The sequence below is a fragment of the Nycticebus coucang genome, chromosome 10, assembly GCF_027406575.1.
Source record: "Nycticebus coucang isolate mNycCou1 chromosome 10, mNycCou1.pri, whole genome shotgun sequence".
Classification (NCBI taxonomy): Eukaryota; Metazoa; Chordata; class Mammalia; order Primates; family Lorisidae; genus Nycticebus; species Nycticebus coucang.
The window spans coordinates 105,101,243-105,114,887 of NC_069789.1; the positions used below are offsets into that span (position 1 = coordinate 105,101,243).

The 13,645-nt window shown below is 49.1% G+C and overlaps 2 protein-coding genes across 9 annotated transcripts in view; one reads left to right on the top strand and one right to left on the bottom strand.

Annotated features, from left to right (window-relative positions):
* GON4L (gon-4 like) overlaps nucleotides 1–7,575 on the top strand; it is a 107,212-nt gene extending 99,637 nt beyond the window's left edge. For 6 of the 7 annotated variants that reach the window (XM_053604686.1, XM_053604690.1, XM_053604689.1 and 3 more), the window contains 7 exons: nucleotides 1,346–1,489; nucleotides 1,592–1,711; nucleotides 3,487–3,600; nucleotides 4,445–4,655; nucleotides 5,161–5,791; nucleotides 5,881–5,983; nucleotides 7,328–7,575. In XM_053604686.1, the coding sequence (XP_053460661.1) occupies nucleotides 1,346–1,489; nucleotides 1,592–1,711; nucleotides 3,487–3,600; nucleotides 4,445–4,655; nucleotides 5,161–5,791; nucleotides 5,881–5,983; nucleotides 7,328–7,474 (1,470 nt within the window). In that variant the 3' untranslated portion in view covers nucleotides 7,475–7,575. The remainder of the gene's footprint in view (nucleotides 1–1,345; nucleotides 1,490–1,591; nucleotides 1,712–3,486; nucleotides 3,601–4,444; nucleotides 4,656–5,160; nucleotides 5,792–5,880; nucleotides 5,984–7,327) is intronic. The other variant, XM_053604687.1, reaches the window with a different exon arrangement.
* A 276-nt stretch (nucleotides 7,576–7,851) lies between these two features.
* On the bottom strand, nucleotides 7,852–12,746 carry MSTO1 (misato mitochondrial distribution and morphology regulator 1). 2 transcript variants are annotated; one of them, XM_053604695.1, is made up of 14 exons: nucleotides 12,131–12,746; nucleotides 11,888–12,023; nucleotides 11,391–11,460; nucleotides 11,226–11,301; nucleotides 10,802–10,856; nucleotides 10,577–10,715; nucleotides 10,360–10,477; nucleotides 10,139–10,273; nucleotides 9,882–10,034; nucleotides 9,483–9,614; nucleotides 9,228–9,412; nucleotides 8,594–8,698; nucleotides 8,391–8,507; nucleotides 7,852–8,139 (listed from the first exon to the last, which is right to left on the bottom strand). In XM_053604695.1, the coding sequence occupies exons 1-14, from the start codon at nucleotides 12,518–12,520 to the stop codon at nucleotides 7,977–7,979; spliced, it is 1,974 nt and encodes a 657-aa protein (XP_053460670.1). In that variant the 5' UTR covers nucleotides 12,521–12,746; the 3' UTR covers nucleotides 7,852–7,976. The 2 variants fall into 2 exon arrangements, with proteins under 2 accessions (XP_053460670.1, XP_053460669.1); XM_053604694.1 differs by having other exon boundaries at nucleotides 7,852–8,118; nucleotides 8,395–8,507; nucleotides 12,131–12,742.
* Between the last annotated feature and the right edge of the window lie 899 nt (nucleotides 12,747–13,645).

The following is a 13,645-nucleotide window of genomic DNA, read 5'->3' on the forward strand; positions in this document are numbered from 1 at the left end:
AATGAAGAAATAAATTGGCCAAGTATAGTGGCACAGATCTGTAGTCCCAGCTATTCAGGAGGATGAGAGGAGAGGACCACGTAAGCCCAGAAGTTTGAGGCTATTATGAGCTGTGACTCTGTCCCTGCCCTCTAGCCTGGGTGCCAGAATGAGTACCTATCTCGAAAAATAAAAAGGGGGCGCCCACCTCCTTGCTCTGCTTGTGTTAGTACCCCAGCTAGAGATGAGTAGTGCAGGAGTAGAAAGTACAAAAATTAGGAATCAGCCTCATGTTAATACCTCTCCAGTGTAGGTAGGCAGAGAGGGAGAGGAAAGTTTGTTCTCAGTCTGGTGTGGTGGCTCCCGCCTGTTACCCCAGAACTCTGGGAGGCTAAGGCAAGTGGATTGCTTGAACTCAGGAGTTCGAGAACAGTCTGAGTAAGAGTGAGAAACCATCTCTAAAACTAGCCCAGGATTATGATGGGCACCTATCGTCCTAGCTACTTGGGAGGCTGAGGCAAGAGGATCTCTTGTGGCCAAGAGTTTGAGGTTTCTGTGAGCTGTGGTGTTATGGCTCTTTACCAAGGACAACAAGTTAGACTCTGTCTCAAAAAAAAAAAAAAAAACAACATTTGCTCTGAAAGAAAGGCTCCAGTCATCTCTCAATTGACTAAGGAAGCAAGATGTGGATGTGGGCGGCGCCTGTGGCTCAAGGAGTAGGGCGCTGGTCCCATATGCTGGAAGTGGTGGGTTCAAACCTAGCCCTGGCCAAAAACCAAAAAAAAAAAAAAAAAAGATGTGGATGTGTGTGCATTGCTTTGGATTGGTGGCCTAGAGAGGCCTTAGATCGGTGATTTTCAACCTTTTTTATCTTGAGGCACACTTGAACCTATAGTTAAACTTCTGAGGCACACTTAAATTATGTTCATCAAAAAAAAAGTGAAAAGAGGCCAGGTGTGGTGGCTCATAGCTGTAATCCTAGCACTCTGGGAGGCTGAGGCGGGTGGATTGCCTGAGCTCACAGATTTGAGACCAGCCTGAGCAAGAGCGAGACCCTGTCTCTAAAAATAGCTGGGCGTTGTGGAGGGCACCTATAGTCCCACCTACACAGGAGGCTGAGGCAAGAGGATTGGTTGAACCCAAGAGTTTGAGGTTGCTGTGAGCTGTAACACTGTGGCACTCTATGGAGGGCAACAAAGTGAGGAAAAAAGGTAAAAAGAAGAATATAGTTACTGTTCTTTGAACTTCTTTCAAAAATAGTTTAATGATTAAAAATTTTCATGGCACACCTAAGATCCTCTCACGGCACAATGGTTGAAAATCACTGCTCTAGAGACTTCATCTTCCCCTCTACAACTCTCTCCAGCTCAAGACACAGATGTGGCATCTCCTCAAGGGCCATGACCACCTACAGGATGAGTTCTCCATCTTCTTTGACCATCTGCGCCCAGCTGCTAGTCGCATGGGTGACTTTGAAGAGATAAATTGGACTGAAGAGAAAGAGTACGAGGTACAAGCCCTGAGGCTGCAGGAGGGTTGTGAAAGATAAAGGCCACATGTGGGAGGGCTATTGGCCTAGAGTCTATGCTGAGTGGCACCAACTCCTCCCCAGTTTGATGGCTTTGAAGAAGTGGCACTACCTGATGTGGAAGAGGAAGAGGAACCTTCCAAGATACCCACAGCCTCAAAAAACAAAAGAAGAAAAGAGATTGGGGTCCAAAATCATGATAAGGTATGCCTCCTTGTTGAGGATTATCTATTTTTCATGCATACACTTCTTGTTTTCTCATGAAATATTTCTCTGGATTAGTATGGTCCAGAGTTTCTGGTCCAGAGCCTCTGGGGTCTGCGCCAATCATGAGCACAAAGCAAAGATCAGGCTGACATGGATATGGGAAACCACAGCTGCTGAAGAGAATCTGTGAGCCCCTTATTATAAGGGTGTTTCCTCCTTTGCTTTCTAGCCCAGAGCTGTTTCTCTTGCCCTTGAGTCTTAACCTTTTCATTTATGTTCATGTGAGGAAAGAGAACCAAGATTCCCCTACTGATAATAATGGTGAGGCATGATGACGTGAACCTGTAGTCCCAGCTACTTGGGAGACCAATGAATGATTTTCATTTGAGCCCAAGGCTGCAGTGAGCTACGGTTGTGCCACTGCACTCCAGCCTGGGCAACAGAGTGAGATTCCATCTCTTAAAAAAAATCTTAGACAGGTACAGTGACTAACACTTGTATTCCCAGCACTCTGGGAAGCTGAGGAACCTGAGCAAGAGCAAGACTCCATCTTTTCTAAAAATAGAAAAACTAGCTGGGCGTCGTGGGAGCATCTATAGTCCCAGCTACATGGGAGGCTGAAGCGGGGATCCCTTGAGCCCAGGAGTTTGAGGTTGCTATGAGCTATGACGCCACGGCACTCTGCCCGGGGTCACAGAGTAAGACTCTGTAAAAAATAAAAATAAAAGAAAAATGATAGCACCAAATACTTTGTTATGTATATTGTGTTAGAAAGTATTACCTATTGCTGTAAAATATTTTACATGGATTATTCACTCATTTAATTCTCACAATAACCCCACGGAGGAATTGCTATTGTTTGTATTTTATAGAAGAAACCAAGTGAAGTGCAGAGAAACTTCCAGGGTCTTAGGTTTAGTAAGTGGCAATCCTAAGATTTGAACCCAGGTAATCTAGCTCCAGAGTTTACTTCTACTCACTATTGTTCAAGAAGTAATCTTTTTTTCATTAGGATAGTGGTTAAAAAAGAAATAAAAGTGGTCTTTTTAATCCATGTCTCTTTAGTACTTGTTTTTACTCTTTATTAAGCTGCTGCCTAGTTGCCAAATGACCTTGGGCAACGTATTTAACCTCTTTGTTTCAGTTTTTTCATCTGCATTCTGGTAATAATGGTACTTATGTCTCAGCTTTATTAAACAGAGTATCATTGCGTGAACCTTCTAGTGTACAAAGCCCTCTCTCAAGGGGATTGGAAAAGCGGGCAGAGCTCAAGGCACAGGGAGACAGAGATAATGGGCTCTGGAAGGCCGAGGGGGCTGGATTGCCTGAGCTCAACAGATTTGAGACCAGGCTGAGCCAGAGCAAGACCTTGTCTCTAAAAATAGCCGGGCACTGTGGTGGGCACCTGTAGTCCCAGCTACTCGGGAGGCTGAGGCAAGAGAATTGATTGAGCCCAAAATTTGAGGTTGCTGTGAGCTACGATGTTAGAGCACTCTACCAAGGGTGACAAAGTGAGACTCTGTCTCTTAAAAAAAAAAAAAAAGATAGTGGAGGGAATAGGTCCCATTTCATGATGGAGCTCTCAGGTGTTGTTTCAGGGATTCATAATGGATCTTACTCTAATCGGGTCTGTTGATTTCCCCCAGACAAAGTGATGAGATGGTATGTAAAAGAGAATAGATGGGTGGGGGCTGTTCATAGGGGTCACAGGGTGGCTGCCTCTCTTGGCACTGAAAATAGTTGGCAGGAAATCAAGCCCATGTATCTTATAGGAGATGGAGTGGACAGATGGGGCCAAGGATTGTGCCTGTTCCTGTCATGATGGAGGTCCCGATTCTAAGCTGAAGAAGAGCAAAAGGAGAAACTGTATCCACTGTGGCAGCAAGGTGAGGAGGGCGGTGAGGACTGTTAGAGCTGTCTTGGGCAACCCTAAGCTTTACTGTTTGGGATATTGTTTGCTACCAAATATTTATACCTTATTGAATTCTTTTTTTTTTGCATTTCGGCCAGGGCTGGGTTTGAACCCACCACCCTTGGTATATGGGACTGGCGCCCTACCCATTGAGCCACAGGCACTGCCCTATACCTTATTGAATTCTTTACAAGATTATATATATATTGATAGTGTACACATTAGGGTATATATATATAAAATAAATAGAATGTGTTAGAAATATATGACGGATTTTGTTGTTTAAACAGAATCCTAGTTTAGTTTAACTACTTTTAGAATTGAGGAAAACAATATTTCCCTCTTAGATTTTGTTTTGAATCAAATAAACCTTTGTTAAGGAAAATAGACTTTAAATAGGTTTAAATAGGTAATAGGTTTCTTTAGAGTGGAGGTGGTTGGCAGTAGAAATATAGCTCTGGGTTAGAGAAGGAATGGTGGGATCCAATACCATACTCTGGGCAATTTAAAATCCATGGAGCACTTGCTGGGTGTGGTAGCTCACACCTGTGGTCCCAGCAACTTGGGAGGCTGAGGTGGGAAGACTGCTTGAGGCCAGGAGTTCAAGGCTGTAGTGTGAGATGATCACACCTATGAATAGCCACTGTACTCCAGCCCGGGTAATATAGTGAGAACCTGTCTCTTGAAAAAAAAAAAAGTTTTGGAGCAGGTACCATGTTGGTCAACTTACTGAGTATTGGGCAGAGCTTCTTCCCTTTTGTGGGCCCCTATGACATAAGAAGTCAGGACACCCTTGACCCAAAGGGCCATCCCTATAGGTCTGTGACAGCAAATCCTACAAGAGCAAGGAACCCCAGGAGCTGGTGGGCAGCAGCCCCCACCGAGAGGCTAGTCCTATGGCTGGTGCCAAAGAGGCTGGGCAGAGCAAGGACTTGATGGGAGAGGAAGCCCCAGAGGAGCAGGAGATCACTGAGGCAACCCAGAACAGGATCAGCAGAAGCAGCAAAAAGGGAGAGATGCCTGTTCCAGGTGAGCAAGCTGACTGCCATCCCTTGCCAACCCAGGCCTCTCCTTGTATTTCTAAGCCTTATTCTCGCACACTTCAAGCAGGAATCTGTGAGTCTGGATAAATAACAGCCTTTTCAGGAATGCACACACTTTCACTTATGACCAACAGGAAAGAAACCCTTCTATTTGGCATTTATTTTATCTCCTGTTGGCCTTACTTCCCTTGCAGAATTAAGAGCACTACTAGTTTGACATGATTCTGCATTGTCTTTCTCCACTCCCGTTCCTGAAGCCCTCCTCCTTGTCTTCAAATTCACTGTAGTCTCTGTTCTAAAGACTCAGCCATCTGTAACCTTGGCAGGGTGACTTTGTCTTTGCATAAGTGACTTGACCCATTTCCCCCACCATTCCCTTACTCCCAGAGGGTAGAGTGTGATCGGGGCAGCTCAGCTCAGTGGCCTCTATGTTAGTCCCTAGGTGCTTCTTAATCTTGTCCATGCCTTTAGGCCCTTATTTCCCTCCTAAGCAGGATTGGCAGCGGCAAGTACTGTGCAGTCCTCTCCAGAAGTCGTCTTCACAGAACGGCTCCTTCTGGGTGACACACCACCTTGTTCACCGGAGGCTCCTCAGTTTCTTCCTAAATCTGGAGCTGTGCCCTACACTGTGAGGAGAAATCCGGCTGGGCCTGAGGTCCTCTCCTGCCCCAAGTCATCCCTGAGACTTCAGAGAGAAAGGGAGGGCCCAAAGTCAGTGGGTGATTCTGAGGCTTTGCTGCTGGTCTGGGACGCATCAGAAACGGAGAAATCGCTGGGCACTGGTGAACCCCCTGCTTCTTTCCTAAGTCCTGTTTCCTCGAGAACCAGAGACTTAGGAAGAACACATATGTCTGGGAAACCAGATAATCTAGAGAACTGGCTGCCCTCAAGCAGAGTTGGGGTGAAGACAGCAGATAGGGTGTCTCCTGTCCATGAATCTTTATCAGGAATAGACAATTCAGAGACTTCTCCCAAAGCCCCTAGGAGAGGCTTGGCCAAAGATAGTGGAATACATGGCAAGGGTCTTGAGGGGGAGCAGCAGCCGAAGACCACAGAAGCTACTGTGTGTGCCAACAACAGCAAGGTCAGCTCCACCGGGGAGAAGGTTGTCCTGTGGACAAGGTATGTACAATGGGTGCTGTATGTTTGGGAAGGGCACAGGAACGTATTTGTATGGCCCCTGAGGATTAATCTTGATGTGTGGATTTCAGAGAAGCCGACCGTGTGATTCTCACCATGTGTAAGGAGCAGGGAGCACAGCCACAGACCTTCAGTATCATCTCCCAGCAGCTGGGAAATAAGAGCCCTGCTGAGGTAGGTGGGGCAGAGGAAGCACTGTTAAAGAGTGGAGCCTTGAGCCCTGGTGGAGCTAGGGAAGGCCTGGCAAGAAGAGGACAGGGTGGGCAGTGCCTGTGGCTCACTGAGTAGGACGCCGGCTCCAAATACCAAGGGTGGTGAGTTCAAACCCGGCCCCGGCCAAACTACAACAAAAAATAGCCAGGCATTGTGCGGGAGCCTATAGTCCCAGCCACTTGGGAGGCTGAGGCAAGAGAATCACCTAAGCCCAAGAGATGGAGGTTGCTGTGAACTATGATGTCATGGCATTCTACTGAGGGTGACAAAGTGAGACTCTCTCTAAAAGAAAAAAAAAATTAAATTAAAAAAAAAAAAAAGACAGGGTGGCCAACTAGGAGGAAGAAAGACAGGAGTTTGTAAATTCCAGGCACAACCCTAAGGAAGGGCTTGACTTTCAGTGTGGCAGTGGTCCCAGGGAAAGAGAGGCCTTGGAGTTTGAGACAGAAGCTCCCAAATTTCCACTCATTTTGTTTTTAGGAAGAGTGTGACTTTGGACAAAGTATTTAACCTCTTTAGTTTCCTTATCTGTAAGGACACAGCTTTTACAACTTTGCTGTGTAGAATAAATGAAGTATTTTTCAGGCTGGGTGTAGTGGCTCATGTCTTATCTGAGCATTTTAGGAAGCCAAGGCAGGAGGATTGCTTGAGGCAAGGAGTTCATGATCAACCTGAACTATGTAGTGAGACCCTGTATCTACAAAAAAATTATGGTGGCACACACCTACAATCTAGCTTCTTAGGAGGCTAAGACAGAAGAGGAGGATCACTTGAGCCTAGGAATTCAAGGTCACAATGAATTATGAATGTACCATTTCACTCTGGCCCCAGCCTGGGTGACAGAGCAAGACCCTGTCTCTAAAAAGAAAAAAACAATTCAAATTGGTACATAGTGTTAATAAATCTTAAAATGTTGGGCCATGCCTGTGGTGACTCACTCCTGTAATCCCAGCACGCTAGGAGGCCAAGGCAGGAGGATCCCTTGAGCTCAGGAGTTTGAGACCAGCTTAAGCAAGAGTGAGATCCCACCTCTACTAAAAATAGAAAAACTAGCCAAGTGTTGTGGGTAGACACCTGTAGTCCCAGCTGCTTGGGAGACTGAGGCAGTAGGATCACTCAAGCCCAGGAATCTGAGATTGCTGAGCTATGACACCATAGCACTCTAGTCTGGGCAATGAAGTGAGACTAAGGTGGGAGAACTTGAGCCGCAGTTTGAGACCAGCCTGGGCAATATAGTGATACCCTGTCTCTTTAAGTAAATGTTAGTAAAGAATAGTAAATATAGCTCTTCTCTTTTCCTCCTAGGTTTCCCACCGTTTCCGAGAACTCATGCAGCTCTTCCACACAGCCTGTGAGGCCAGCTCTGAGGATGAGGATGATGCAACTAGTACCAGCAATACGGACCAGCTGTCTGACCATGGAGACCTGTCTGAGGAGGAGCTGGATGAGTGATACTCCAGAAATGGGTCTTCTGCACAGGACCAAATCCAGCACGCCCCGACACTGGGGGACAGGGTAGCTGTACTCTGCTCCCCGCCCTCGAGCTCAAGGTACAGATCTGGAGAACAGGAGCTCAGGACAAGGACAAAGTTAGGCGTGGGGTAGGGCCAAGGGCTTTGCCATCTTATGTATTGTTCAAGGTCTTTTACAAAGACCTCACAAATCTACTCTGTAAAGAGCATCAAGGGAGAGTGGGACTCAGCTTTCTCTACTTTATTTTGGTCTGATGCACATATTTATTGTTCTGTGATCTAATTGATCTAATTGCAGTGTTTCTAAATACGACAAACGTGTGTGTTGGTGGAGCTAGTCTCAGGACAGCAGGCTCCTGCATCTGGCAGTTTTTATCGCAAACTAGCTCTTCTCCCCCACCTTGGAGTTTTAGTGGGTAGGGCTATTGCCATCCTGGTAGCACTGGGCCAGGCTTTGTAGATCCTGCAGCAGCTCCTCGAGGTCATCCTGTTCCACTCCAGAATCCATGAAGCTGGCCCATCGTCGCAGGTCGAGTTTGGTGAGCTCTTTCGCCAAGGCTTCCAAAGTGTGGTGCAAGGATGAGGAAGAGCACAGTGCCCCTAATACAGGGATGCCACTCGCTGCTGTGAGGGAGAGAGCAGCAGGCCTGTGCGTGGGACTCAGTGGCATTGATAGGGAAACTCGGGTCTTGGTAGACTTGATTGTAAAGTAACTCAGTAAATCTTGTGTACTGTCCCCTTAGTGTGCCAGTTCTGGAGGATAAGCATTTTTCTTGGGAGCCATAGGGTGAATAAAGGAACAGTTAACTGTGAACTTCTAAAGTACTTCTAATCTAAGAAGGGAGATAGTAAAACCTCTCCCATACTTGAAATCACAATTTGCTTCACCTTTTAACATACCTGCCCCTTTTGGGGGACCATTGAGAACTACACCGTGCTGGTAGCTGAAGCTTGAGAAGAGATGGGGGTAAGGAGGAGCCACCATGCAGGGGGTCAGCAGCAGATGGGAAGAACTGGGGGGGCAGAAAACAGCAGTGAAGTGAGCAAGAAGTCAAAGGATGTCTAAGGTCTGGGAAAGGGCAGGAGCCTTTATACTGACCTCCTGACTCTGGGCTGCTGCTGTTGTAAATACTGGGCCAAGACTTCTTCCCCAGTGGTACACGCATGGAGTGGGGAGGGCAGAGGTGTCCCTGGAGAGAGCTGGCTATGAGAACAAAGCAAAAATACCTTTTAAGGGCTGGGCGAAGTGGCTCATATGCCTATAATCCTAGCGCTGTGGGAGGCCGAGGCAGGTGGACTGCTTGAGCTTAGGAGTTCAGGACCAGCCTGAGCAAGACCCTGTCTCTAAAAATTAGCGAGGTGTTATGGCAGGTACCTGTAAGTCCCAGCTACTCAGGAGGCTGAGGCAAGTGAATTGCTTAAGTCCAGTGTTTTGAGTTTGCTGTGAGCTATGATGCCATGGCACTCTACCCACAGTGACAAAGTTAAACTCTGTCACAAACCCTCTCCCCGCAAAACCCACACCTTTAATCTGTGGCAGCATGAATAAAATACTAAGAATTCCTATGTTCTCAGGCCATCAGCTAAATCAAGGATGTTCAGGGCCTTTTTTTCCTCTTAATGGGGATTGCAGAGTAGGGAAGGAAGTGTCATTAGAATGCTCAGAGACATTAGGGAGAATAGGACATAAAACAAAAATCTGACAAGGACTCCTGAGGCCCACTAGTCTTCACCTTGTGTGGCAGGCTTTGTCTACACCCCTCAGCACCACCGATTGGGCAAAGCAGCGTGTTCCAGAAGGGTCCCCACATGCAGACAGTGGGGTCCATGGGGTGGCTCCTCCAAGCTGCGCCAGCTTATCAGGAAGGGACTGGCCTGGAACCAATGGGAAGGGGATGGTTGCTCCTGCTGTCACCACCTGAAAAGGAAGAAAACAGGTTACAGAACTTTTCGTCAGCACTGACCTAACTCTCCACAAAGTTATATACCTTCTTCCCAGAGAAGCTCAGCATATCAGCCAGATGAACCATGGACACTGGAGAGGATCGCAGGCGGTAGGGGACAGTGACTGTGTCCAAGGCTGTAGCCAGGATGGCACTGCAGTGGACGGGCAGAGCAGCCTATAAAGAGGACACTGAGAAGGAGTACTTGGCCTTTTGGGTCTGGAAAGTGTGTGGAAGCAGAATATTAATGGCAGAGAGGTTTGGGGGATGAAGCAGGGGTTGTGTCTGGCCCAAGGCTAGACAACCAGAGGACACTGTGATCTAAGAGGCCACATCACAGCCACGTTCAAGCTCAGGCCTCAGGAACAAAGCCAGACACTGCTTTGGGGAGTCTGAGAATGTCCCATGGCCAGCTGCCATCAGAGCAAGAGCCCTGAGCCTTACATTGTAATGCAGGTAAGGGAAGTTGACCGGTGGCTTAGGTCGCAGGCCTAGGCTTCCACCCAGGGATAAAGGGCAGACGAGAGAGCTGTGAGCAGCCAGGTGTACCAGACCGAAAGCTGTATTTAACAGGCGGTAGATGTTTTTCTGGGGCTCCTGGTGAAAAAAAGAGAATAGTTTGCATCAAGTAACTTTCTCACCAGGATTCTTCTTTCTTTCTCCCTAACCTGTGACTACTTTTTCTTCCAAGTTCCACTCACCCCAAGATGGTAGGGGCCAGGTAGTAGGCCCCAGGTTATTATTCCTCGCCCTGAATATTCATCTTGTAGCAACTCTGCAGCTTTAGCTCCTACCCCAGAGAAGCCATCGTGCAGGTCACATAGGATCTGGAAGCCCTGGACAGAGGTGAATGATGAAAGAATAGTTAAAGAGTATGATGAGAAAAGCTTCTAACCTAGAGTCTACCTCAACACATAGTTACCTGCAAGAAGTCACATTCCTCCACGTAGAAATGTAGCCTGTCCTCTAGCTCTTCTAGATACCTGGGTTCCTTCAGGACACCCTCCCCTTGGCCAAAAGCCTCAAGCCGACCTGCTTCCCTGTCAAATGTGATCCCAGAGTTAGAACCTTCTTCCTCAACAACTCAAGGCTCCTTTGTCTGCAGGGCAGATGCCTTACGGCCTCTGGGGTCCCCATACCCATCATGGTTGTACTTCTGGATCATACAGATGCTTCGGGGATGGAGATGGACTCTAAGGAAATCTGACCAGACTCTGATGCTGCCCTCTGTGGGAACGAGTGGTTTTGGAGTTGCAGCAGTGACGTGTGGTGGGTGACCTGCAGATAAAGCAGAGAAAATGTGCCTTTGTCAATATTCCTGCTTTGCCCAAGCCCCTGTCCACTAGTACCTCCAGAAGTCTTACCTTTGCCATTGGGAATGGATTTGACCCTCCAGATACCTTCACTACTCAGCACTCCCTGGGATGGGCAAGAAAAACCTACATTTAGTTCCAGGCAATTCAGAGGCAAGGGTGCTTTGTCCTCCCCGACTTTGCTGGCCACACACCACAGTCTCCTTTCTATTCAGTAGGTCATATTATTCTCAGGAAAAGAAGTGCTTTTTCCCAAAATTCGTAGTAATATCCAGTGTTTACAGTGACTAAAACCCTCTTTTTTTTTTTTTTTTTTTGCCGGGGCCAGGTTTGAACCCACCACCTCTGGTATATGGGGCTGGTCCCCTACTCCTCTGAGCCACAGGCGACGCCCTAAAACCCTCTTCTTAAGTCCACTTTTCATCTGCCCCCGTGGAGGCGCTCTGGTTAGTGTAGTTCAGGACCAAGGCCTTACCTCTGCCCGGGGAAGGTCCTGGAGGTGAAAGCTCTTGGGATAGAGCTCCTCTTGGTGTGTAGTGAGCTTCCCCTGCCTGAATAAGAGTGGAGACTGAGTAAGGAAAGTATCAAGAGTTCTTCAGCTCTCTGCACACCCTCACTGCTCTCCACATTAGCTACACACCATGCGATGGCAGCGTCCAGCTGTCTGTCCCTGTAGAGTTCACCTTCCTCCTGTAGGGAGCTTAGACTACCTGTGCAGAAGTGAATAACGCTAGGTTAAAGCCTGGGCACCCTCTCCCAGCCTTCAGCTAACCTTCCATCACCTGACGGCCTGCTGTCACTTCCTCCAGCACTTGGCCTTTGCGAGCCTTCTTGATTATGCATTGGTTAGGTAAGAGGGCTCTGGTCTGGGAGAATGTAGATTCCGTCCTTCGGTTCCCAGCTTAGTTATCAGCTTGTGGGACTCGGGGTAGAAGCCACACCCAGCGCCCTTCAGGAGTCCAACATGTTACAATCCCCGGGGACTAGCGGCCCGTTCCAGCGGAATGGGCACTTGCGCGAAGGTAAGTTTCGCCTCCCTGCGCCCTGAGGACGACGTCGGAGTGTTGTGGTCGGCTCGTCTGCAGCCCAGTAAGGAGGGCTGCTCTCGGTTCCGGCTGACCCCTGCCGCCGTCTCACCCTTCAGATCCACGAGTATGAGGCGTGGCGTGTATGTCTCCTGGCCGTGCAGCGTCCGGCCCGTGCGGTACAGGACGTCGGGGCTCAGCTCTCCGGGTGGCTCCCGGGCCTCCGCCGCTCGGCCTAGCGCAGCATCCTGTGGAGGCGCGGAGGGAGGACAGGATTCAGGGGCGGCGCGGGCAGGCCGGCAGTCAGGGCCGCGTACTCGGAAGGCTACGCTGGGGTGGCTGCGGTGAATCTCACCTGCTGGTTCCACCAGTGCGCACCCACGAAACCGGCAAAGTGGCCCAACTGCAGCGTGAGCACTTCCCGGACCCCGCCCGCCATTCCGCGTCGTCGCTGTTCGATGCCTCTCGATGATTGGCTAGGCAGCCTCTGGGCGGGTCCTGGCTCTTTCGGTGCTATTGGTTCACGAGAAGATCCTGCCCTGCTGAATACACAGGTCGTTGGGCCCTGGAGGCTCCGCCCACCAGTCCTTCCTGGGCGTGGCTTACCACGCTCCCTGGGGCTGCCGGGAGTGGTGGGACGGGAGCCTCGCCGGAAGTTGCGGGCGCCTGGGTGCGGGGATCCGGCTCGTCGGTCCTCTTTGCCCTTGTGGCACCTGGCGCTTCTGTACCTCTTGAGCCTCCTCATGCAAAGGTCTCTGCTGGATAGAGCGTGGATTCTGATAGTAAGAGGGCACTAGGCGTCCAGGAGCGCGGGCACGCCGTTTGCTATAGGTGACACTGGTGCCCTGAAACCCCAGCGCTCAGGGAGGCCGAGGCTGGAGGATCGCTGGGCTCCGGAATTCAAACCAGCATGAGCAAGCAATACAGCAAGACCCGGTCTCTACTACAAATAGAAAAACTAGGAGCGGCGCCTGCGGCTCAAGGAGTAGGGCGCCAGCCCCATATACCGGAAGAGGCGGGTTCAAACTCGGCCCCGGCCAAAAACTGCAAAAAAAAAAAAAAAGAATAAAGAAAAACAAGCCGGGTGTTGTGGCGGGTACCTCTACTCCCAGCTACTACTTAGGAGGCTGAGGCAAGAAGATCGCCTGTGCCCAGGAGTTTGAGGTTGCTGTGAACTTTGACACCGCAGCACTCTACCCAGGGCAAGCGAGGCTCGCTCTTTTTTTTTTTTGTAGAGACAGAGTCTCACTTTACCGCCCTCGGTAGAGTGCCATGATGTCACAGGACTCACAGCAACCTCCAGCTCTTGGGCTTCCGCGAGTCTCCTGCCTCAGCCTCCCGAGTAGCTGGGACTACAGGCGCCCGCCACAAAGCCCGGCTATTTTTTTTGTTGCAGTTCGCAGGGGCTGGGTTAGAACCGGCCACCCTCGGTATATGGGGCCAGTGCCCTACTACTGAGCTACAGGCGCCACCCAACTCTGTCTCAATAAAACAACAAAAAAATTGGATTCATTATATCCAATGTCTGCTGAAATAGATTAGTGTTTCATTCTCTTAGGAACTTGGAGAAAGAGGTTGGGCTGTACAAAGCTACTGGAAACAAAGAATTTCACTGAGGGTTCCAGGAATCATCAAAGGATGGAAGTATAAAAAGAAAATGAGTGTTCAGTGTCTGGGAGGGAGAAGTTTAGCTGTGAATCTTTTGAGATAGTCTCACTTGGTCACACTTAGTAGAGTGCTGGGGTGTCTTAGCTCACAGCAACCTCAAACTCTTGAGCTCAAGCGGTTCTCTTGCCTCAGCCTTCTGAGTAGCTGGGACTACAGGCATCCACCACAATGCCCAGCTCACGCTGATCTGGAACCTGTGAGC

Coding starts and splice junctions, on each gene's coding strand:
- MSTO1 (XM_053604694.1), bottom strand. CDS start 12,520: ATGAGGAGGCTCAAGAGGTACAGAAGCGCCAGGTGCCACAAGGGCAAA. Junction 10,857..11,225: donor AGGACCTTCCCCGGGCAGAG/GTAAGGCCTTGG, acceptor TGCCCATCCCAG/GGAGTGCTGAGTAGTGAAGG. Junction 10,274..10,359: donor AGGAATGTGACTTCTTGCAG/GTAACTATGTGT, acceptor ACCTCTGTCCAG/GGCTTCCAGATCCTATGTGA.